Consider the following 25552-nt stretch of genomic DNA (forward strand, 5'->3'; position numbering starts at 1 on the left):
ATTCACATTAATCACGCTGTATCCAATTCTCTCTCTCTCTCTTTTAATAGGCAAACTGAGATATAACCGCATGGGGATTCGAACTAGAGATCCCTTAATGCGACCTAACCATCCATCTACCCCCATTCGATCCCACCAGTATCTGATTCGCTCACATCACAGTTGCAACGCACTCCCATGTGCATGCCTCACACTCAAAACATGAATTGACCTCTGCACATGCGTAATCTATCTCTCTGTTTTCTTTCTCTATAGCAATGCACCTTCTCAGACAAGTTGTCGAGTTGGAGAGCAGGTGCACCCAAAGCCAAAACATTAAAAAAAAAAAGGCAGACCCCAATCATGTATTTTATAGGCAACCCCAATTAAAATATCAATATCCCACCAATGCCTTCACTCTTGTGAGAGAGGGACATCCCAACACAAAAGGCAATCTCTCTATCTATACCACCAACACACCCTCTCCATAGGTTGCTCTTTCTCTCTCTACCAACAACGCACCCCTCCATTGGTGGCCCTCGTTACTTACTCATCCCCTTTCATTTTCATTCCTATTCCCACTATCACCTCCTCCTATCCCTTTATTTATTATTTAGAATCCTCCCCACCACAATTATCATCTTCACCACACTCTAATGCCTCACACTTTCCCCCTCCCCTTCCGCAACTGTCGGTGTAGAGTAAGAAATTGGGCAGGCCAAAGGGTAGAAGAGTGGCAAACTGGCAATCCCACAATCACATCATTGTCATCATCATGGTTTATTATTGATCACCCACAATAAAAAAACAAAGAAGAAATTTTGGGTCTTGCTGAAGAAGTAGGCCCCACCAGTAGAAAAATCAAATAAACAAGGAAATAGAAGAAAATATTTTAAAAATGAAAAAAAAAACACTCAGGAGAAGCTGGAGCAAAAGCTGGAAATATAGCAAGCACACTAAGTGGAGCAAATGATGATGCATTTCATTTTTCCTTGTTATTTCTTTCCTTAAACACACGCACCATCATCATCACTTGCATCATTGAGGCTTCCTTCTTCAACCCCATTTTAGAGCAGGAGTATCTTGCCAGAGATCTGGATCAGGCCTCCTTTCCTTATTGAGGTACATGCTTTTTCCTCTTTCTGTTCTTTCTTTCTGCATGGATGCAGAAAATAGATTTCGCTTGTTTTTGGTGGTAGATCTGCAAATTTCACCTTTCCGGTTTGTGGGTGTCGTCATTTTCGGTTGATTATCATGAATCCTTGAAGAGGGGTATCCGATTCCTCTGTTTAAGTTATTCGTGAATGGTTGAATTTCAGAGAAGTTTGCAGCTTTTTCGATGAATAGATCTGTTCAATGTCAATGCCCTACGTTATGTAGTTCAGAGACTTTTGTTTTTGGCACTTTAGTGGTAGTTTGAGAACCTGATGTTTCTTTGTTTTTTCCTTCCTTTCTTTTTCTCTGAATTTGATGGCTTTTGTAAGTGGCATTGTCAAAATCAATCCAGCCAACAATGTCAATCATAAACCCCTCTCTCTTTCTCTTGTTTTCTGGCTGCAAGTGATGTGCATTGGTGATCTTTTAACAGGTGGGTGTGTTTTGCCATTGGTTGGATCAGTTCTTATTGAATTGGAATCGGTTGATTGAGGATAGTTTTGTGATTTGAAGACACAATCACCTGTTTTGAATTTCGATCGAAAAAAACCGATAGATGGGTTCGAGATTCCCTTCCCATCAGTTGAGCAATGGGCTGTATGTGTCGGGCCGCCCAGAACAGCCAAAAGAGAGGCAGCCCACCATGACCTCCGCTGCCATGCCCTATACTGGTGGAGACATTAAGAAATCCGGGGAGCTTGGGAAGATGTTTGATGTTCCCTTTGATGCCTCCAAGTCGAAGAAATCAGGCCCATTGTCTGGTAATGCTGCTGGTCGAGGCTCGTTTTCGACTTCAGGTACATTGTCTTCTGGTGGTTCTGGCCCCAATTCGGTGCCTACTGTTGCAAGCATGAACAGACAGAGGTCCAATTCAGGCCCTCTTAATAAACATGGAGAATATGTGAAGAAGACTTCTGGTCCACTTCGGCAGAACTCTGGCCCGCTTGCCCCAGTGCTTCCTGCAACCGGGCTCATAACTTCAGGTCCGATCTCTTCAGGACCCCTGAATTCATCTGGCATGCCTCGGAAGATGTCAGGTCCTTTAGATTCTTCAGCACCTGCTAAACTCCCTAGCTTCTCAATTGCACATAATCAAGCTGTTACCAAGCTGACAGATGAAGAAGATTATTCTTTCAAGAGGAACTTCCCAAAGCCTATCCTGTGGTCTGTGATACTCTTGTTTGTGATGGGATTCATAGCTGGTGGATTCATCCTTGGAGCAGTGCGCAATGGGATCCTACTCATTGTGGTGGTTATCCTCTTTGCGGCTGTCGCTTCAGTTTTCACTTGGAACTCATGTTGGGGAAAAAGGGTTGTTACTGGTTTCCTTGCAGGTTATCCCAATGCAGAACTGCGGACTGCAAAAAATGGGCAATATGTCAAGGTTTCTGGGGTAAGGAATAATGTCAAATGTCCCCCTGATGCTTGAGTTAAATCCAGATTTCTGTATCACTAATCTCTACATATGCTGCATTCTGTTTCTCTATCTTTTATTTTTTATTTTTCAGTTGAATAAACAAGTGTTTGTGATGCACTTCTTAATAATACTAAATGTTTCTTTGATAATTGAAAAGTCGTCCCTTCGAGTTTAGATCCCTTACTAACATAATAATGAACCATATTAATAAATAAACGAAGGATCTCACTGCATTTTAAACGATGAACTTGATGATGCAACATGTTCTACAATATTCTGGAATATATTCCATATTTCAAAGTTCTTATTTAGGTGCCTGAAAATTTAGAACTTATTTCCATGCAGTGAATGATAAAGGAAATGATGCTGATTATTCATCTTTTCAGGTTGTCACCTGTGGGAATGTTCCACTTGAGTCTTCATTTCTCAAGATTTCTAGATGCATATACACGTCTACAAGCTTATATGAATACAAGGGATGGAACTTAAAGGCTGCAAGTGCTAAGCAATGCCATTTTACATGGGGACTGAGATCTTTGGAGGTTTGGGGGCATCTTCTGTCTTCTACCATTTTTAACTTCTAAATTTGGTTTCCTTAACATCGTTTGCCAACTGAGAGAGTCCTAGTGTGAACAAGATGTGGTTTTATGTTTCCTTTTCTAGTTCTGTGTTTCTACCTTTTAAGATTTTCATTGTGTCTCTACCTAAATTGTTATAACAAGATCTTTTCAGTATATGATCATGACATTTCTCTTTAATGATGGCTTAGGTGCCATTACTTGTATATGGAAAGACTTCAAACACACCTCACACGTAAAAATAACAGATAGCAATGAAGACTAACATGTTGCAGAAAAAAATGAATAAGAATATACGTACATTTGAAAATAACTGCAAAATAATATTTTTACATTTATTTATTAATAACAAAGAGATGTTCATTCATCATTGATGGAATGTGATGCTGCTGGAAAAACTGAGAACTAGTAACATCCATACCTACTTAGAGTCTATCCACGTGTGCATTCAAAGTAGGTTTTAATGCAAATGGGGGTTTCACATGCAGCACTCATTCCACAAAGGATGAGGTGATGGCAACTCTTACTAATAAACAAGAATCCCCTTATCTCTATTTTGTGGAATATCGGCTTAGTATTTCACATATTCATAAGACAAGTTTTTTAATACCATAAACGTCATTTCAGTTCATTAGAACATGCTTAAGAGTTCTTCATAACAAGTTGGAATTTTCTCCTGTATGCTTTTCTGTGACTAGAAAACAGGATCTACTTTTGCGCTTTAAGGGAGTATGTAATAAGGTTGAGAAAGTGTCATACAGTTTTACTATGGGCTCTTGTGTATGGAAGAAATTGCATTCTCCATAGCTGATACCAAAAATTAAAAGCTTAGGCTGGTTATCTAAGAGGCAAGAGCTAGTGTGTGGTTGCTCTAGTTTTGTTCACAGATTGAATAGACGATGTACTTGAAAGTAAAAAAAGTTAGGGAGTGCATATGTGCATACCAAGAGTGCAATCTCAACAAGACAAGCAAGAGAGATGAAGATGAACAAAGTCCCTGATTTAGTGTGTGTTGGAAATTTCCCTGTAAGATACAGCTTAAGAGGGTAGATGAGTGAAACTGCCCAATATGATACAAAAGAATAGAATAGATTTCTATGAAGAGTAAAACAATTAAAATTAAAACTTCTCTCCTGCAATGGATAAGGTGGTTGCAAAAAATTCTCGGGAACAAGACAAGCAGTTCGTGGCTCACTTTGGATCGGCTCATCCAAAGCTTGTTTGATCTTGTAAAATAAGCTCGACAAGTCAAGCCATGAGATGCTCATGAAGTGTTACTGAGCCAAGCATGCTGCATGAATAAGGGGTAGAGACTCGTATAGGCTCTTCAAGAAAATTAGATATGTATTTCAAGTACAGTATATACTGTATCTTAGTGTAGAACAGGGTTGTCTTTTTACAGGCCTCAGGTTCCAATCCCATTGTTCTTACATGTACAGGAAAAAAAACTTTTTTTATTTAACAACCCAGTTCAAGCTTGGCTCATTTGGCTCGGGCTCCACTCGGCTCGTCATGAGCTCAATCGGGGCCTCATCCTAAACAAGCTGGCTTATTTACCAGTACTAGTTGCAAATAGTAGTAAAATGTTACACTCAAACATTGTTTCTGATTGGTAATTCAGTGAAATGCATCGTATGTCCTTCACAACGCCACAGTGGTCTTGCTACCCAGAAGTCAAACTTTTTTTCTCTTGATGTGCATGAATGTCAAAATGTAAATTCTCCTTTAAGTTGTAGTTTCATAAATCATCATACAGTTAGCTTCTCAGCTTTGTGATACAGCACCCCTATAGTGTTTTGCGAGTATAATCCTTCTCTGGCTTCACGTATTGTTTCATTTATCAAAGTGAATTTCTAGTGCATGATTTTGTTAAATGATCGTTGACTATTGTCAAAAGTGCAAAGCTAGAACTATTCCTAGGCTACCATTGGAAACCATCCTGTTGTCAAAACTACAATCTCCATTTTAATGTGTTGGGATACTAAACAAGGTGCACAATTATTTCTAATTCTACAGATAAGGTGGACTAATTTAATTTCAATATTTTTAGCCAATAACTTTTCATAGTTATGTTCCTGTGCCAAATAATTATGTTTCTAGATTCTGTTTTATACTTGCTCCAGCTCATGCAAAAGCCAGATTAGTTCAGGAAAAAACCATTTAAGAATGTTTTTTCTGTTTTACATAAGAATACCACTTATCTTTCCTTTCTGAGTTAGTTTCTCTTGAACCTTTTGTAACTGATAAACAAAAATTGCCAAGGAAAGCAATTCTGAACTTTTACTTATCACCACCTTTTTGTTACTTTGCATGTTTTATTTATCCATTTTATTAGATCTCTTATAATTTTTTATTGAGTTTTATCATATTATTTATTTGTTCTTTATCTTGATATGGCAGAGGCATGTGGTTGACTTTTACATCTCCGACTTTCAGTCTGGTTTAAGAGCTTTGGTCAAAACTGGTTATGGTGCAAGGGTGACTCCATATGTTGAAGAATCAGTTGTAGTTGATATAGATAAGAACAATAGGGCGTTATCTCCTGAATTTGTTAAATGGTTGGGGGAGAGAAACCTTTCAAGTGATGATCGTGTAATGCGTCTGAAAGAAGGGTACTACAAAATTCTTAATTTTTATGGGATGTCTTTAATTATAAAATCTGCATATCTTTGTTGAAATGATATTACTATTACAATAGGAATAGGCCTCGTCTTAGATTTCCAGCTTATACATGATGCGATTTTCATACTGCTATTAGTTTTATCAATAACAAAAATAAATTTCTAAATGTGGGAAATGGTGAGAGATTGACTCTTCTTATGCTGATTCTTCTGTAAATATCATGCGTATAACCTCTCTCTGTTTTTTTTTCCTTCATTTCTGTGAGTGCTTTGTTGATTCAAAAGCACACGTTCTTCTAAATGTGATGGGACCATGCTCGCCCTTTCCCTTAAGTTTATGAAGTATATGAAAATATAATGCTGTGTATCTGCAGCATTTCTTGTTTTTTCTGCATCTCACATGCCTCAAGAGCTTGTCAAAATGTAGATATCTGCTGCATTTTTTGTGCATTTTCATGTCATGAATCAAAGGCCCCGTTTTGAGCGAACTCCCTGATATATCAACAAAGTAGGTATCATGTATCAGAATCTGATATGGCTAGTTCACATGTATTGTGTTAGTATGCCTACCATGACTGGTTCTTAATGGAGTGAATAACCAACTTTGAACGCAACCCCAGTATTGTAGAAAAAAAGTACCTTATGCCCAAAAATGGCATTTTTAAGATCCATTAGCCGAGTACTCATGAATTGAGGCATTTTTTAAACATGCAACTTTGATCTCACCAAAGATGGTATCAACAATTGATGCATATATTTCTTAGTTCTTTTCTTTCTGTTCACAAAATTTAATGCAACCTTTTCCAGTAGTTGCCGCTGTTAATACTCGCCCTTATGCAGCTTTTTACCATATTCAGTTTGTAGAACTAAAAATTATTTTCATAGAATAGAGAATTTTGTTTTAACCGGCAGCACCATATTCCATGAAAATAGGGGAAAGGTACTTGTCAATAATTCCTAAAGAGTGTCTTTTCCTCATTTCTTTCGGGTAGGGATGCTGCAGGAAGAGTCAAAATTTTGTATTCTGTGTAATTTGGGTTCCAATGTGAACTACTGGAAACTAACTTTCAGGTGATTCCACCATCCAACATGAAGTTTCTGGTGAGTTCTCCACATGTCTCTCAATTCAGTGCAAGTATGTTGGGCCATGAAAAGCCAAGAATGTCTCAGAATCCTATAGTGAATCTGTAAGCTAAAATATTAGAGAAGCTTCAAATGACCATCTGGAAAGTGGCTAAGAAAGAGAAAACTTGTAAATTGAGACCGGTCTCTTGCATCGTGCTGAAATGCTTCTGATGGCACCATAGATGACCAGAACTGGAAGTAGAATAAGGAATTTTTTTGGCGTTTTTGACTGCCCAACTAAATGGCCTCTAACCTCTTAATATTTAATAAATGCCATGACTTTTTGTGGATGCAAGAGAATAGCAGTGTGCTTCTGTTAATTTTCTTTAATCTGATGGATGCATGTTATATTTTCTTATCAGGGCATCTGCATCAATATGAAAATATTTATAGTTTCCATCTTGGTGATATAACTGCATAAACTTGAAAATTTAAGTAGTTTTACCTTGATGACATCTGGTGAGCATCTCATCTTAACCACCGATGAATTTACATTTTCTGACCAATATATTCAATGTTTCAACATGATTGTTGCAGGTATATCAAAGAAGGAAGTACTGTGAGTGTGATGGGAATGGTTCAGCGCAATGACAATATTCTTATGATTGTTCCTCCCCCTGATCCCTTCTCCACAGGTTGCCAGTGGGCTAAGTGCCTTCTACCTGCTACTCTTGAAGGAATTATCTTGAGATGTGAAGACAGCTCGAAAGCTGATGTTATACCTGTCTAGCTATAGGTCCCTTCCCACTATTTAGCAGAATTCAGGAGAAATTATGCTTTTATGATGGCACTTGACCTGAGGGATGGTAGTTAGCTGGTTTGTTTAACGAGCTTCCCAATATGTCCCTGTTCTACTGTCCTTGTATTCATCTGTCTTGATTATGTTCAAAGAGGCTTGTGTGATGTTTCTTGCAAAAGATTACAATTCTTAATCGTGTAAATTTTAATCAAGTTTTGAATATAAGATCTGTAGGTCTTGCTCCTTTTTGTGTGAAACATTGATTAGTTGCACTGTTAACTTTTTTGAAATTGTGTACATCCATGAGAGAGAGAGAGAGAGAGATGCATTGATGGGCTCTTTCCCACTAGAGAGTGTATATGATGTTGGGGAGCATTGCAAATGCTTGCCATGCAATTTGGACAGAGTGTTTGGATACTCCTTGCGTTGAGGAGCTCAATGCAACCCTCTAGTTGATTTCACTTTTCAGGATAATTTAGTGCATCCAAACATGGGCTAGCAAATATCTTCTTTGTCACAAAAGAACCATATGAGGTTGGGATAGATGCCAAAGCTTCATCTCTACTTCAGGGGAATTAGAAGCACATATGACATGCATTTCTCCTAGAATCATGTATATATGTCCCCAATAACTAAGCTCTCTTGATCATGCAAACAGGAAAGAAGTAATAAAGAATGGCATGATTTATCCCGCTGATCATCAATTTCAGATTTGCCTGCACGGTTATAGGAAACAAGAGTTCCACCATAGTGAATCTCTTACGCATTTCATCAAATTAGTTCAATGAGTTACTAAGTTGATTATGATAGTGTGACCTAGCCATCCAACTATCTCATTCCACCCAACGCGGTCAATGGTATCTTTCAATAAGTTTTAAAGAAAATGTGTCTCAAGCTGAAATTTTAAAAGTAGCACACTAATTTATTTTTTTGTCTAACATGAAAATGAACAGCACGCATTTACATGACCTTTGGCTAAAATCAATGTAATTGTATGCAAACCTAAACCAATAGCATTTTTTATTTTTTGGATAATTCAAGGGGGAAACCCTTCGTCACTGTCCGTACCTTGGCTGGCCTCCGGTTGATAAAACCCTTGAGGTCCTCCTACCCACCAGAAAGTACGCCCAGCTTTGGCCTTGCAGTAAGAATACCACCCATAGGTTTCAAATTTGTGACATCCTGTCAACTTTAGTGACATTCACGTATCACCCCTACTAGATGAGCAGTGGGCACCTAAAGCAATTGCATGATGTATCAAGAAGCGCTAATTTTGATGTTAAGCTTATAGGATTACAATTTTCATTAATAGCGTTCAACCAACCATATTGCCATAAGCTTTGGCTCAGCATTGGAGGCAATATTTTCATCTAATTTGGATGTCAATGAATAGGATTTTATCCGATATCTGACTGAATTCAATTCTATTTAGTTGTGTCTGGTAATCCAAAACCATATCCGATTATAATCGGAAGTGTATGGTTCTATATAACAGATATCCGAATCCATTTACATGTAAAAAACAGATCTGGTATGAGATTTTCACTATCCAAATATGAACACGAGTTCAAATTCATTTAGCCAACATCCAATTAGTTGAATATGGTATTGGCCACATCCAATCCGAATCCAGACAGTTTACATCCCTAAATTTGCTACAATCCTGAAGACCCACCCGCATGTGATCCAAATGATTAGACCCAATAGTAATTGGGGATTAAATTAAGGACCACCTCTCAATGGATGAACCATACCCAAATATCCCGTGACCGGACCCGGATCCAGACACTTTTCAACCTGGCCTCCTCCTCCACCACGCCGTCCTCCGCCAGGAGAGCGTTCAGCCTCGACCGCACCACCAACCCCACCGGCTCGTCGCTGCGACCCTCGGTACCCCAAGAGCTCTGGTGAACTCCATGTTCCTGTTCAAGAGGAACAGTATCTCGTCTCCCACCTTCAGATCCTTCCACGCCTTCATCACGAAGGCATCATTGTCGAAGACGCAGGGTAACTCTCTCTCTCTCTTTCTCTCTCTCTGTTGATGATGAGAGGCAAGTCGCGAGGGTCCGATCAATTTTGGAGTCTCTCGTGTAGTCGGTCAATTTCTCACAACAAACAAGCTCTCTTGGAATTGACGGAGGGTATTAATGCTTGGGCCTTCGCGGTGTCGCTCCAGAAGTAGGGGGCTTCGGTTAGAGTCTCATTTAGGCTGTCTCAGGGATTCTTCACATCATTATCTGGGTTCTTGGTCTGCGGCTTGCGTTGACGAGCGCTTGATATAGGGGACGTCCGGTGGTTTGTCAAGTCTCTTCACAGGGAAGCTCTGGAAGAAAACGAGATTCAAGGGTCGCTCAATGCTTCTTTCTTTCGGTCGTGCTCTAATAAGGATGTATTAGAGGGGTGGAATCTGGTTAGGATGGCGTGGAAACCTTCTTTCTGCAACATTAGGCAACGGGCGGATACGTGTCGGGCGAAGCTGGGAGACTGGTGGTGTACTGTCTGTTTCAATTGCAACTTTCGTTCAAGAGTTTTCTGTCACAGGTGTGGCTCGGATCATTCAAGAATTCAGCGTATTATTTGCCTATCCGGTGAGTCTCGTATGTCGAAACCTTCATCACAGACCAGGCACCGGGTCCATGCTCCTCGTCGACCTGTTGTATCTTTCTGTTATGTGGCGCAGGTGTGTATCGTGGAGGCAGGTACCTCTCCATTTTTGGCGGTTAAGATAGGATTGCTCTGGGTACCGTTAAAGGCATCCAGTGTCGTTTGTTCATCCTGTGATGTCGGTCGTTCGTCAGAGTTCTACCGCTCGTATCCTAGAGCATCCATCGGGAAGCGTCCTTTCAAGCCGGCAAACTGTCTCATTCGCCCTGATGAGTTAATGAGTACGACTGCTCTCGAGATGGAGTGTGGGTCCACTTGCGTTAAGAATTCTTCGGGCTCTATATGTTCATTCGGTTTGCTTCTTCGACTATTGAGCCGCCGCTACGATCTTGCTTCTGGGAGTTATGTTGCATCAGTCGCCCATAATGGATCCTGGGGCCGTTCATTTTTTTATCATCATGGGATCTTTTGTTCTGCCGATTCTACAATTCATATTTTTACAATATTCCTATCGTGCAAAGGTGTCCTGGTGTGCATGGGGTCTGCCCCGATGTGTGTTTTGGGTTTTACCTGCATGGTCTCGTTGTCACCTTGCATGCCGCAACAAACCCACTTTCTGTGTTTGGCGGCCTGGCTGCCCGATCAAGACGAGGGATGTCCCGTGGAGGTTATCGGAGCATCTGTTCAGAGGGCCTCCTGCTTGCAACCAGTGCATCCACAAACTTGCCAGATTTGTTAGGTTCGGGGGGTGGGTCGTAGGGTGTCGATGACTTGTTTGGCATATGGGGTATGTCATTCGTCGAGGTCGTGCAGGCACTAGGAGTGCAGATTTCACTCGGGCAGCTTTCTTTGATCCAACAACAGATTATTCCTCGAGCACGATCGGTGGCTAAGGTCACAAATAGTTTTCGTAGAGCTAAATCATTGGCCCGTTCACAAGCCCAGCTTCAAGCAGATGGCTCCAGCTCAGTTCGACGCTCAGCCAGGCAAAGACGTACTAGGGTGTTGTCTGAGTATTTATCATGAAGATGTGTATTTGGAATATTAGGGGCATGAATTGCCCCTGTAAGCAATTATTTTTAGCTAATTGGATTAGGTATGAAAGTCCGGATGTCGTTGCAATTTGTGAAACCAAAATGAAGGATATTCCGTTATCAATGGTATCTTACTTATGGAGAGGTGCGGCATATGCTCTTAAGCCGTCTGTTGGGTTTGCTGGGGGAATCTTGGTTATTTGGAAAGCTTCTCTTAAAGTGGCGATAGTGGATATTGGTTTTTATTCAATCTCTCTTTCTGCAAACTTGTTGTCGTCGCTACAAGATGTTGTCTTCACCTTTATGTATGGCCCTGTCGTGGCTGCTTTGCGACCAATGTTCTGGGCTGATTTGGACCGAGTTTTGGTTATATTTGGAGTTCTTCGGTGTTTAGGAGAGGATTTTAATTGTCTGTTGTCCACGCAGGATTCTAGTTTACCGGTTCTTCTCAACCCCTCCATTAGGAGGTTTCAGGAGTTTGTTCGGTGAAACCAACTTTACTCAGTACCTCATGTGGGAGAGCAATTCTTGTGGTCAAATATGAGGTCTCGCCCTTGCTTGCGGATACTTGATCGCGTTTTTCTCTCCCCGAAACTATTTTACGCAGTTCCGGATGTCACTGCTTGACTGCTGTCACGGTCCCTGTTCGATCATGGACAAATGACTGTTTCTTGGGGTGCAGGCTTCAAGGCGTGTCATAGGTTCTTCTTTGATAAGTAGTGGCTTAGGGTGCCAGACTTTCAACAGTTGGTCGGACAATCGTGGGCTCAACCTGCTACGGGATCTTGGGTGGCCATTCGCATCCATGCAAAGCTTCTTTGTCTTCGACAACGTATTAAGGAATGGCTAAGCTTTAATAACCTGAACAAGTTTAGGTTCATTGGCCAGTGGGAAGCTGAGCTCTCCTATTTGGCCCAACGTCAGGTCGATCTTGTTGGTGTACCGAAGGGTCAAGTGCTTCAGTTGCAGAAGCGTATCATCGTCCTCTCTGCCCTCGTTACAGAATGGAGAGCACGAGATGAGCTTAGATGGAAGTTGAGGGCCAGAGTTGCATGGTTGGCTAATGGCGATGATAATACACGATTTTTTCACATGAACGCATCAAATAAATACAATAAGAACTGGTTACTCTTGATCGAGATCGATGGATGCCAGTTTAGTCCGCACAATTGCTTGTCAGCTATTACTTCTTATTTCTCCAAGCTATATTCGACCGACTTAGGCGGGGGGGGGGGGGGTCATCAGCGATATGGGCTATAAGCAGTTGGTGACAAACCAATCTGTTTCTCTGCAGGCTCGATTCACCGAAGTTGAGATTTCGAATGCTATTAGCAGACTATTGGAATGGAAGGCCCCAGGCCTTGATGGTTTTCACGTCGACTTCTTCAAAGCATTTTGGTCAAGTGTTAAAACTGACATACCCCACTTGTTCGATGAATTCTATCGTAATGTGAGGCTGCCTAAACCATATCATGTGACAGTCATCTCTTTGATTCCTAAGAGGCAAGGGGCGTCAGACATATCCAACTTCAGGCCGATTTCGGTGATGGGTGCTTTGTATCGCATTATATCTAAGGTGTTGGCTAATCAGTTGCACATTGTCATTGATCAACTTGTCTCTCCGAACCAGGGTGCTTTTATTTCAAGTCGAAGTTTGCAAGGGTCTTTTATTTGTGCAACTGAGCTTTTTCACTCTTTACAGTCGACTGGATCACCACACTTCATGCTAAAATTAGATTTTCACAAGGCTTATGATAGTCTCGCATGAGATTTTTTTGATTGAATCTCTAACAAACATAGGGTTTGGTAGCCGATTTATAGCATGGGTTAAGGAGTTGGTCACAAAATCTGTATCGTTAGTTTGCATCAACGAAATGGGAGGGAAAGAATTCAAATTGGCTAGAGGTGTACGATAGGGTTGTCCCCTAGCACCTATCTTTTTTAATATCGCGGCAAATGGTTTACCTATTCTCATGAAAAGGGCAGAACAAAGAGGCTTCTTGGAATCCTTGGGCATTCCTGGTTTTGTTGGTCACACAATTCAATATGCAGATGATACTTTAATATTTAGACATGTGAATGTTAATCAAATGTTCAGGTTGTGCTTCATTATTAAAGTCTTTGCTGCAATTTTAGGCGTTCGCCTGAACGAGAGTAAGTGTGCTCTAGTAATTCTCAATGTTGACCCTCGTCTTCAATCGGCTGCTGCAAGGATCTTCAACTGCCCAATATCTGACCTTTCTGTCAATTTCTTGGGTCTATCATTGCACTCTCTGCATCCAGCGGAAACTTCTTCTTTGATGTCTACTATAGAGCGGATGCAAGGGAGATTGCAGGCTTAGAAGGCCCGATATTTATCTTTTGATGGACGATTGATGCTCATTCGCCATGTTTTGGCCCGATTACCAGAGTTTAGAATGAGCATGTCCATTATATCAATGACAGTAGAATTGACGATTAACTGTTTGCTTTCGCATTTCCTTTGGTCTGGGAATGTGTCGCACAAAAAGTATCTGCTTGTTTCTTGGCAACAGATCGTTCTTCCGAGGCAGCGAGGCGGCTTGGAGATTTCAGCTCTGAGAAAGCGGAGCATCGTTTTAGTCTTGAAGTGGGCTTGGGAAGCTTCCACATCTTAATCTCCTTGGGCTACGTTTGTTAGGCAAAAATATGGTAGTCTACCTGACTCCCTTCTTTCGACACCCAGTTCAGTGTGTCATTCGTCCCTCTGGCTGGAGTGACGGAAGACACTTTGGTCCTTCAGTGACAGAGATCTTAGGCCTGTCCATGGTCAGTCGTGGCTTCACTGGGCCATGGCGAGCAAAAATAGGTTCTCCATTAAGCAAGTTTACCATTTCTTGTTGTCATTCGGGATGGACTAGTTTCTCAGTGATTGTATGTGGGGTAAGGGGCCCGCCCCAAGGGCAAAAGCTTTGGCGTGGCTTGTGGCTCTGGATCATGTTCAAACCCAAATTAATGTCAGGAAATGGGGGATTCATTGCGAGAAGGCAGTAGAGGACACGACTCACCTAGCTCGATCGTTCTAGACTTATTTTTTCAAACTTGGGGTACACCGCCTGTTCAAACTCGTCCGTGTTCCATTATTCGGGACCTCTTACTTGGTCTCATGATTGTACGACACAAAAAAATGGAGATTATTGTGGCGGGTTTGGTTGCTTTCAACATGGTGGGTGATCTGGACGGAAAGAAACGACATCTTCTTCAGGGGCATCAAATTCAATTTCGGAAGGCTTCGCCAACGGGTCATGTATGATGTGTATCTGGCTCTTAAATTACATAGTAGGAGGGAGGGGTTGATCTGCTTGTACTCTGAACTATGCACAATCACCATCTAGATTGTGGCTGTTTTGCTCTTATGTTTCTCTTTTATTTCTCTCCCTGTTGGATTGGATGGTGAATACACAATCACCATCTAGAGTAGTGGTTTCTGTTGTTTATGGTCCTAATCTCGCCGCCATGAGGCCCGCTTTTTGGGATGATTTGGATAGGGTTGTCGTTTCCAGCGCGGATTGTCACCTTCTTATGGGGGATTTCAATTGTTTGTTATCTATCCATGACTCTAATAACCTCGTAATTCCCAATCCCTCTATGCGAGGTTTCCAAGACTTTGTTCACTGTCATTCTCTCTACCCTATTCCTTTAACCGGGGAGCGCTTCTCTTGGTCGAATATGCGGTCTCGTCCGTGCTGTAGGGTCCTTGATAGGGTCTTTGTCACACCTAATTTTTTGGACCTCATTCCCGACGTTAAGTGTGTGTTGTTTGCTCCCTCTATCTCGGATCATGGGCAGATCATCACTCATTGGGGAGATGGCTTTCAACCCACTAGGAGCTTTGCGTTTGAAGAATGGTGGCTTCAGGAGCCAGATTTTCTCACGGTTATTACTAATTCTTGGAACAAAACTGTTGATGTGCATTGGGCCGCGCTACGTGTTCAAAATAAGCTTTCTCGTCTAGCTAAGGATATCAAAGCTTGGCTTCATAGTCGTAAGGTGGAGATATTTCAGCAAATAGCCGCATGGGATCAAGAGATTTCTCAGTTGTATCAGTCTATGTCTTCTCCTGACTCTCTTTCTGATTTGCAACTTCTCAATCTTCAGGCCAGGTCCTTAGAATTAACCATGCTCTTGAAAAACTGGAGGATCAAAGAGGAAATTCGTTGGAAGCAAAGGTCTAGGGTGAAATGGCTTGCGGCTGGTGATGGCAACACTAAATTTTTTCACTCATATGCTTCCCATCGTCATAGGAGGAAGGTTGTTCCTTCTATCTCCATTGAGGGTGTTTCTTATCTCAATCAGCACGTTAATCCGGCAGTCTCGCTATACTTTAAGGACTTATATTCTGCTTCGTTAACTGCGGAGGGTGTCTTTGGTAATTTCCTAGTTGGCTCAATTCAGCTTGAGCAAGCCAGATATATGCAAAGAAGGTTCTCTGAAGATGAGATTTTTTCGGCCATTAAGGATCTGTCGGGTTGGAAAGCGCCTGACATTGACGGGTTTCATGTCGACTTTTTTAGAATCTTTTGGGACTGTGTTAAATCAGACGTGGTGAGTATGTTCGATGAGTTTCATCGTAACTCCAGACTGCCTTATCATTTGCATGTTGCTATTATTTCGCTCATTCCGAAAGATGATGAGGCCAATGATATTTCTCGATTCCGACCTATCTCAGTTATGAGTGCTCTCTATCAGATGTTTGCCAAAGTTTTGGCGAATAGGTTGAAATCGGTGGCTAACCAGATTTTTTCAGACTCTCAGTTCGCCTTTATCCGTAATAAGAGGGTCCAGCACTCGTTCATCATGGCGTCCGAGGTGGTCCATTCCTTGCAGCATAGCGGTCAACCTTACTTTGTCCTTAAATTAGACTTTCATAAAGCTTTTGACTCTGTGCATTGGCCATTCTTATTTCAAATGTTAGCAAATTTCGGTATTGGTCGTCGTTTTTCTGGTTGGGTGAGAGAGTTGGTCTCAAATGCCCAGGCCATGTTAAATATCAATGGTATTAGAGGAGACCGGTTCAAGCTAGGGCGGGGTTTGCGGCAAGGGTGCCCCCTATCACCTTTGTTGTTCAATGCAGTTGCTGAGGGTCTTGTGGTCTTGCTTAAGCGGGCTGTTATATCGGGTTTCATTGATCCTTTGCAGGTTTCCGACTTCCCGGGTCATATTCTTACTTATGCTGATGATATGATCATTTTTGGTCGTGCAAATGTTCAACAGATGCTCAGGTTCAAGCTTATCATTCAGTTCTTTCTCTCCATGTCTGGGCTTTCTCTAAATGAGACCAAATGCTCTATTACCATGTTCAATGTTAATGCCAATATGCTTGCAGCTGGAAAGAGAATTTTTAATTGCACTACTTCTAACTTGCCTATTATGTACCTTGGCTTGCCGTTACAAGTGAAGCCTCTATCTTCTGCGGCTTGGGCTCCGACGCTTCAAAAAGTGAAGCGCAAATTGCTTTCGTGGCAGTCGTCTTATCTCTCTAGCGCTGGACGTCTAACCTTAGTCAGACATGTTCTTTCAACTATTCCAGAATTTTTCATGTCTCTGTTTGTGATGCCTGTGAGAGTAGAGAAGCAGCTGACGCGCTTGCTGGCAGACTTTCTTTGGTCTGGGTGTAAACTCACAGGTAAGCGTCACTTGATTGGTTGGCGTTCGGTGGTTCTACCTCGGCGTATGGGTGGTTTAGGCATCCCGGTGCCCAGACTGCGAAGCATTGTTCTTGTCGCCAAGCAATGTTGGTTGGCTCACCAACCGGATAACCCTTGTGCTAGTTTTCTTCTTGCTAAATATGGGGATCCAACTCTTATTCCGGTTCGTCTGGGAACCCGAGGTTTGGCGCTCTCGCACTTGCGTAAATCGTGGTTGAGGGCTTTAGCCTGCTTTAGAGACCATTTTGAGGTCTCCGAAAATTTTGGTCAGTGGTTGCAGTGGGCGTTGGCTCCAAGCGGAGAGTTTCTCACCAAGAAAGTCTATAGATCGTTGCTACCGCCAGGGGCTGATTGGTTGCCCGAGGATGTGCTTTGGGCGAAGGGTCCTTCCCCCCCTTCGCGAGTCCTGGCTTGGTTAATTTTGCACGATAGAATCCAGACCCACAGTAATTTAAAGAAGTGGGGCATTCAACTACCGAGTTGGTGCGTGCTTTGTCAAGCTGCAGAAGAATCTACGTTTCACTTGTTCTGGTCTTGCCCAATATTTATGGAAATCTTTAGTAGAACCTGGAGGCATCCGGAAGTATTTGTTAAGGAGGAGTCATTTGCGCTAGATCTGATATTGGGGCCGGTTTGTATTAGGCGCAGCAAGAGGTGGAGGTTCATCTGGCGGACGTGGTTGCTTACCTCTTGGTGGTTTGTTTGGATGGCGCGTAACGATGCTCATTTTCGTCATATTCGAGTTAACATTCAAAACCTGGTGCATAAAATTTTGGTAGATGTTTATGCGATCTTGCGTATGCATCTTAGTGATCTTCCACTCCCTCCTGCTGATGCTACCTATCCTTTGTCACAATCTGGGCACGCGGCTATGGCGTGAGCCCATTTTATCTGTCTAATGTTCTTTTCTCTTGTGCTTTCTTTATTTGTTTTGGCTTTTGTTCTTGTTCAGTTCATGGGTTCAACATTTTGTTGATCTTCATGAGTGGTAATGTTGAATTACTTTCGGCTCTCTCTCTCTCTCTCTCTCTCTCTCTCTCTCATTGAGCTTTGCTAATGGTGCTCGTAAAAATTTGGCTAAATTGATTAATTTTAGTTGGTAGACTGATCTACCCATGGTACTTGGAGTTGTCACAATGCAACTATCAAATCCATTTGCTTATTTGGGAGAGAAACAGATTGATAAAATGATTAGACGAAATGTTGTATTCATTGCCTCCACTCTTGATGGAATTTTGATAGATGGAGTAAGATGGACAACACGGGAGACATTTATTTGAATTTTGCGAATTTTCCTGTGTGGGACTCTTGAGGAAATGGAAGTTGCATGTTAACTGTTTGTTGAAATGCCTGAAGGTGATAGCCTCTCATGGATTGGCCTGATTTCGTTTTCCATCCATTTTGACCTTTTTAAGGTGACCAGTTGATTGTGTTTTTGAAAAGTGAAAATACTGTTTAAAAAAAAATTACTTTCAAAATCTCATAAGATTTCAAAATTCATGAGACCTCATGAAAAAGTGAATATCACACAAATGAAATTCACTTTTTAAATCTCACTTTTGGAGTTATGTACTAACTTAATTTTTATGATGCTTGTTTTTTAGATTCTTTGCCAAAAAAAAGTTTAATGTTTGGTTGTTTTTGGATATTGTTTAAATGATGTGATTTGGATTCCAAATAACGTACCCTAGGTTTCCATGAATATTAACTTCATTCTGAACAAGCTTTTTGGAGTTGAGTATCTGAATGTATAAAGTAGGATGTAATTTCAGTTTTAGTTTTCAAAATATGGGGAGAAATGCCTACTTTTTGAGAATTGAAATAAAGCAGATTCAATAGATTGTATAGGCAAAGACTTTACTCACATTTGCTAAAGTCCTATAATTCTATTAATTGGTTCTTATATGGTTGCAATATGAATTTGCAAGCATAATTAGAAGGTACATTTTTGCATATATGCTCTTCAATGTCTTATTATATTATATGACTAACATGCTCACAACTTAAACTTGGATATCTTTTCAAGATTTTGTGGTATATCCAAACACGACACATTTTCAAAACTGAGAACTAGAGGTTATAAAAACCCACAAAAATGCATTTGTGGAAGTTCCATAAGAGTAATGAAGTTAGGTAGTGAAAACCTGATCTAGTGGTGGCTATACGATTATTTGGTTCCATAGTCTTTACCTTTTATATCCCAATTGTTTCAGATTCTTAATATTATTATCATGCAGAGAAAGAAAGATAAAATGTCCAGCATGAAGGAAATATTGGTGATTTTCTTGAAAAATCAGGACAGTTGCATAATTTTACGGGCAATTTCTCACCAGAAGTGAAAGGTTGAAGTAGAAAGGATGGCTTATCGTTCTTCTTGTAGATGGGCAGTTCTTTTTAATAAGATTGGTGCACGTTCCCAGATCACGTGGCAACTTGCAAATTTTCAGCAGCGAGTCAGCTTATAACTGTTTATGCTGGAAGTTCCATCTCTTTTCCTATACATTTCTCTTGTTCTTAATGTTTAGTCCTAATGAGAATACTCATATAGGATGTATTTTACAGTATGTATTTATATGAATATTCAACTTTAGGTTGGAAGCCCAGCCTTCTTTAAATAATCTACTGGGGAGAGGGTTGAATGGAGGAAGTACTGGTGGGGGTATGTTGGAATTCTGAGAATTGTTTCTTTACTATTAATTAAGATCAAAGAGATGCTATCATGGATTTGGTTGAGTTTTAGATACCTTTTTTTGAATCTTTATGAGTAAAAAAAGTGCATAATCATTGCTCGAATCATATGGTTTTGGTTTTTGTTGTAAGTAATGTAAGTATTTCTAAGATGAACATGGTTGTTCCATATCTCTGTGGTAATCATGAGACATAAGTTATTCCTGAATTTCATTTGAATAGTTTTGAACCTTACAGTTGATTCGTTATGCAGCATGGATCCAAATCCAAACTCGTAAGATCCAATAAGATCAGATTCATGTTGCCATTTAATTAATTTTTCACCATCTGATATTTGTTTGCATCTCCTGTTAGACAAGTTTAGGGTTCTAGCTAGGTTTGCATAGAACAGGACAGTATACGAAAGAAAGAGATTTCTGCATTTGGGTTTTTTATTTCCTTTTACAATGAGATAAAGAGGCTATGAATTTGGAAAAGGAGGCTTTTGGTGTTTGGTTTTGTGGGAATATTATGAGATTGTTCTTCTTATTGAAATTGAGGGGTTGTTTTTCCCTAAAACAATATCTTGGATTGGATGCCTAACCTTAGCATGGATTGGGGTTTCATCTTTTGAAGATTAAGGTTGTTCCTTCGTATTTTGGTTGACTAATTTTATTTTGTTTGTTGTCCATCAATTTTGGTATCATGGCTATGAATTAAAACAAAATAACCATCTGTCTTCCAAAGATCACCCTCTAGAAGAACCTCACATCTTCTCGCAAAACCAAAAACACAAGTCACCCTCAAACAAATGCAAAGAAACCTTTATATTGTAGACAATTTCCTTTTACACCAATGAATTGTGAAGTTGGGTTGGTTGTCTTCTAGTAGATCTTTTATATCTTTTCTTTTCTTTTAATCTTCTATGTTGTACATGATCACTTTGTACAATTAAAATTGCTCAGTGGTTTACAAAAAGAAAATCAGCCATGTGTTACCATGGGAGAGTATGGTGCACATGCATGCAACTGTTTGGGTGCCCATTGTTACGGACTCAATCCTCCTGCTGAAAAGATGACCCATCTAGAAAACTACTGGCAACCTTTTTGTAGGAATGACAACATATCAACCATTCTGCATGAATAGCAGAGCTTGATGTCAGTATGCTGTACATGGTTTTTTTGACCCAGTCAAAATTTTCCATCATCGGGGCCATGACTCCTGGCAATAGACAGCATGTCTCATCCTGCATGCATATCACAGTTGACTTCAGAGTGCTGTCCATGGTCATTCTGACCCATCCAATGTTTCTCAGTATATGCATGTTGTAACTTTCATCTTCTCAACTTTTGATATGTGTTCTTCTCCAAGCACTCAGGATTTCTTAATTGCCCCGGCATTACGATTTTATGCTCGTGGGCGCATGCAGACTCCCTATGACCTCTTTGGCAGAGGAAAACTTGGAAATAAGGAACATGAAAGAGCTCTAAACAAAAGGACAGATGAAAGGACTTCCCTGTGGACAGAAGTGATGATGATGATGACAACGACACAGATATAAGCTATGACAGTATGAATGAAGAGATCAAGAAGTTAAAAAAAAAGGCAGAGAAAGAAGCAGAGCTTATTGATGCTGATGATAGTGACTGAGGAGCGTGTGGTCTGGAAGTGATGATGAGAAGACATTGTGGACAGGTAGTGAGTGTGATGATGATGATGACATTCCAACAGAAGCCCATCCAACTGAACGCAGTGATGAGTATATAGACAAACTATTTGAGTTTGAGGAAAAACCAAAATACAGAATGCTTTCAGAAACGTTAAAGGCAGAACAAGAGCCAGAGGAGCTCTCTCCGGGAAAACAAGCCAGAAAAATGGCTGTTGAAAATGCCTTGAAGAAGTTGAAGGACCAGATGGAAGCTACGTCAATGTATGGGAGGTCATGAGTGACAGATATTCTTATTGTTGCTTTTGAGAACATTGTGTCAGCACCAGAGTATGCAGAACTAAGGGAAGGAGGTCCCAAGAAGTTGAACATACACTTCTTTAAGGACATACAGGCTCGGATGAGAGACCCAAATTTCCAGTTTTCTCCCGAGTTAAAGTTGAAGCCGAAGAGTAGATTGGTGCCAAGAAAGAAATGGCAGAAAGCTGAGTCCAAAAGGAGAAAATTTAACAAGCGTTAAATTTGCTTGATGGTGACCTCACTATCTGCTGTTTTGAATCCAAGCTATCTCAAGGGTTTTGTATCTGAAGAGCCCTCTTGGATGCAAAATTCTGATGTATCAGAATTTCATGCATTCACCACCTTTGAACATTACTGGAGAAGTCTGCCATGTTCAAGGGTTTGTAATTGGTTAGTAAAAATGGATTCTTCAATACAGTGATAATAGTTGTAAAATTATTATGAAAAATGCAGATGTATCAACTCCCAGATAACTTCTCCTCTACCTCGAATAAAATGCTTGATTGTGGTGCAAGGATTTGATGAATTTTTATGTCAGACTCGCACAGATGAGGTAAATGTGGTGATGGCTGAAGGTTTTTCCGTGGAACTTCTATCAGATGCTAAGACTTTCTCTTGGCTTCCTTTGTTATTCACTTTTATAAGCTGTGACTGTTACAAGCAGAATATGATAAGCATATATCAGCTTTGTTATCATTTCTTATTGTATGCAGTTACATGTCTGTCTGAAGAACAACTGACCTCAGTTCCTGTACACAAGTTAATTATGAAATTTGCTTGTCTTTCTGAGTTGGCATTTTTGTTGTTTAGTTGGAGGTCCTGTGGGTGATCCTGTTCTCCTATTTGCATGTTTTGTTTCCAATCTGATGATCTTGTGGGCTTTAGGTTTTACACATTTGAGATCTGTCCTGTGTCATTTGATCATAATGATTTCTAGCTAGTGTCGTGTGATTTTATTTTATTTTTTTGTCAATGGTATATCTAGTTCTTCAGTTGAGTCCTTTTCAAGCAACCAAGACATTCTTGTCTAAGATTCATGAGCTCAGTAGGCACTCGAGTGACTTGAATTGCTTGTTGAATTATTTCCTCACCCATTCAACTCATGGGTTAGGCTGAGTCTCGATAGGAGCAGACCTGGAGTTGGTAAAGAAAAGACTAGGGAGTCCCTAAGGTCTTGCAAGTTATGGCAACCCGGTCACGTCTCCAAGATTACAGAAGGCAGCCTCTATTGAAATGCTTGTTCTGTGTCAATTTTGGCTTCATGGTTGCTTGGTTCTCTGCTGACTTCAAAACAATCATGAGCCAAGTTGCAGTTACTTTGTGTTTAACTGCGCTATCAATTGTCCCTGAACAGTTGAACTGTGAGGTTGTTGCATGCCTTTTCCTAGTTAACTAGGCCTGTATGGAATTATTCTTGATGTCCAGTCATAATTTTCATTTTCAGGATTTTCTCAAAAGGAAATTCTTGCAAGATTTTCTTAAGAGGAAAATATCAGGAAAATCCCAGCAAATCTCATGGAAAAAAATGCTAAAATTTATCAGAATAACATCATGTTCAAATGGGTCGAATGAGATAGCTGGATGGTGGGGTCACACTGTCATAACTGAGGGGTCTCAAGTTCGCACTCCATGGGCCGGTTTATTTCCCAGCTTGCGTTTCAGAAAAGAAGAAAAAAAAGTCATAATTCAACTCACACAAATTGAATGTATTGTGATTTTCATGTTTCATGCATTTGGTGAAATAAATTTAAAATATTGCTGATATTTGTTACGATGGCTCTTTCATAAGTACATCCCAATTTGCTTTTTTTTTTTTCTAATCTGAGAAGATCATGGAAACTTCATTCCAGCGTTAAATCAGACGTGTCTTGTAGCCATCCATGAAAGATAACCTGTTCATGATCTCAAGAATGAACCGTTGAACGGTTGAACCTAGCTTTCCTCTGCTTAGGATGATAACATGAATACCATCCTTACAAATGTTTGAAATCCACTCCAGGCATTTATTTTTATATCACCATCACTACCAACCAGAAAAGATAGAATACGAGCAGTTGTCCTGCTGTTGTGAATGTGATTGCACTTCATTTTATCTTTCTCTCTGAGAGAGTAAATCCAGGTGTTGCAGACTCATGGTTGTCCTTGAGCTCTTTAGTTCATTGTAAGGGTGGGCAATGGGCCGGGCCCCAGGGTGGGCCAAGCCAACCCAGCCCACCATGGGCCAGGTTTGGATCAAGGTTTTAGGCCATGACCCATTAGCTATCGGGCCAAAACCCGATCCGTGGGCCCGGGATGGGCCTGAGCTACCTAATTAACTTTTAGTAGCTGGTTGCATAATAACTTAGTAATTATTACTATTTACCTAATTAGTTGCATTGATTATATAGAAAATAGATAGGTGAATTAATCTTTCATTCAATTCATTGCTTTTGGTATTATAGGAATTAATCTATAAACTTCATTAAAAAAATAAGGTACAAATGGGTTTAGGTCATGTTGGACCAACCCGCTGAACGTTGACCCATTGGGCCGGGTCATGAGCTGATCTTCAAATCCGAATCTGTTAAGAACCGGGTCAAAATTCAGTCCTATTAATAAATGGGCCGGGCTGCACTTAAAACCCAATGGGCCTGGGCTGGCCGATGCTCACCCTCCTTGATGCTTCTTCAATAATCTCTGCAGCTCAACAGATAACTATGAATTGCATCAACCTGGTCACCCAAACAGGCCTTGTAGATTTTTCAGGAGAGGACTGCATGTAGTTCATGCAAGCTTCCTCCTGGTAGTGTGGCTTAGGATATAATGGTAGAATCAAAATCGAGATAGGACGAAGTAGACAACATGTAGTCTCAAGAAACATGGTGCTTGTGCCCCCAACAAGGAATGATATGTTCGTTCCAAGTGAATGCCATAAGATGTTACCTCCACACACAGTACTACCATCATCTCAATTCTTGTTGTGTGAGCATTTTTAATTCTGGAGTTGTTTCTATCCATGATCCTATCCCAAAATATTTTGGTGATATGCCTGAGACCAGAGACCACCACAAGCTTCTCCAAAGCCGTTATGAACCTATCTAGTTTTGTAAAAATTTTTTTTTTTGTACCAGCTAAGGTATGTCCTTCATGATTAGGGATGCACACGAGTGAGCTCGAGCCGAGCTTGGCATCGGCCAGGTAACCTGGTGTATAGCCTGAAACACTGGTGTTCAGGCTCGGCTCGTGGCAAGCCCGGCTTGGTTCGTTAAGCTCTTCCAGAGCGCAATGGACCAAGATGGCTCGGGCTCGCCTCGGTTCATTAAGCACATCCAGAGCGACGGACTGAGCTAGCCCGGGATCAGCTCAGTTCGTTGAGCTCATCCTGAGCATCCCCACCATGCTCAATCTCGCCCTAAATCACCTGAAACGAATCCAAAAAACAAAAATTTAAAGCACGCTCGAAAAAGTCGGCTCCAAGAAACCCTAAATCACATTTCGTAATCCACGCGTCGTCAGGGACTTTCACAGCAAGGAGATCGCTCGGAAGATCGACCTTTCCGGCGGCCATCCTCAAACCTTCCGCAGAAGGAAGAAATCAGGAGGAACCAAAGCGATCGGCAGCAGGGTGTCAGAGAGAGACAGCAGACAGGGAAGAATCTGGCGATAGAGGGGGCGTCGAAGGAGAGATCGGTGTCGGCAGAACAGGGAGAGACACAACGGCGGGTAGGGCGATGGCCGACGGAGGGGTGAGGGCTGACGGAGGGGCGACGAGGGGCATCGCCGCGTCAGAGGGGTGAGGGAGGAGAGGAAAAAAGAAGAGAAAGCCCCAAGTCGGGTTTGCTGTTTAGGCTAAAGGGGCAGGGCGGGGCGAGTCGGGTCGAGTCTGATCCGTTTACGGGAGCAGACTTAGCCGAGCCTTATCGAGCTCGGTCGGCTGATCAGGCTTGGCTCGTTTACTTGTCCGAGCTCACTTTAGTGTACAAGCTCGGCTCAGTTACCTTCCGAGCCGAGCTTGAAACCGA

General features: G+C 41.2%; 1 protein-coding gene and 1 pseudogene across 1 annotated transcript; both read left to right on the plus strand.

Annotated features, from left to right (window-relative positions):
- Positions 1-905: 905 nt before the first annotated feature.
- Positions 906-7871, plus strand: LOC149832073 (protein SHOU4-like). Its single transcript, XM_090014309.1, has 5 exons — positions 906-1101; positions 1568-2527; positions 2938-3093; positions 5530-5741; positions 7413-7871. The coding sequence occupies exons 2-5, from the start codon at positions 1691-1693 to the stop codon at positions 7603-7605; spliced, it is 1398 nt and encodes a 465-aa protein (XP_089870435.1). The 5' UTR covers positions 906-1101; positions 1568-1690; the 3' UTR covers positions 7606-7871.
- A 13137-nt stretch (positions 7872-21008) lies between these two features.
- LOC149832074 (uncharacterized) lies at positions 21009-21771 on the plus strand (annotated as a pseudogene).
- Positions 21772-25552: the final 3781 nt, after the last annotated feature.

The sequence above is a fragment of the Nuphar pumila genome, chromosome 7 (assembly GCF_984573655.1).
Source record: "Nuphar pumila chromosome 7, dmNupPumi1.hap1.1, whole genome shotgun sequence".
Taxonomy (NCBI): Eukaryota; Viridiplantae; Streptophyta; class Magnoliopsida; order Nymphaeales; family Nymphaeaceae; genus Nuphar; species Nuphar pumila.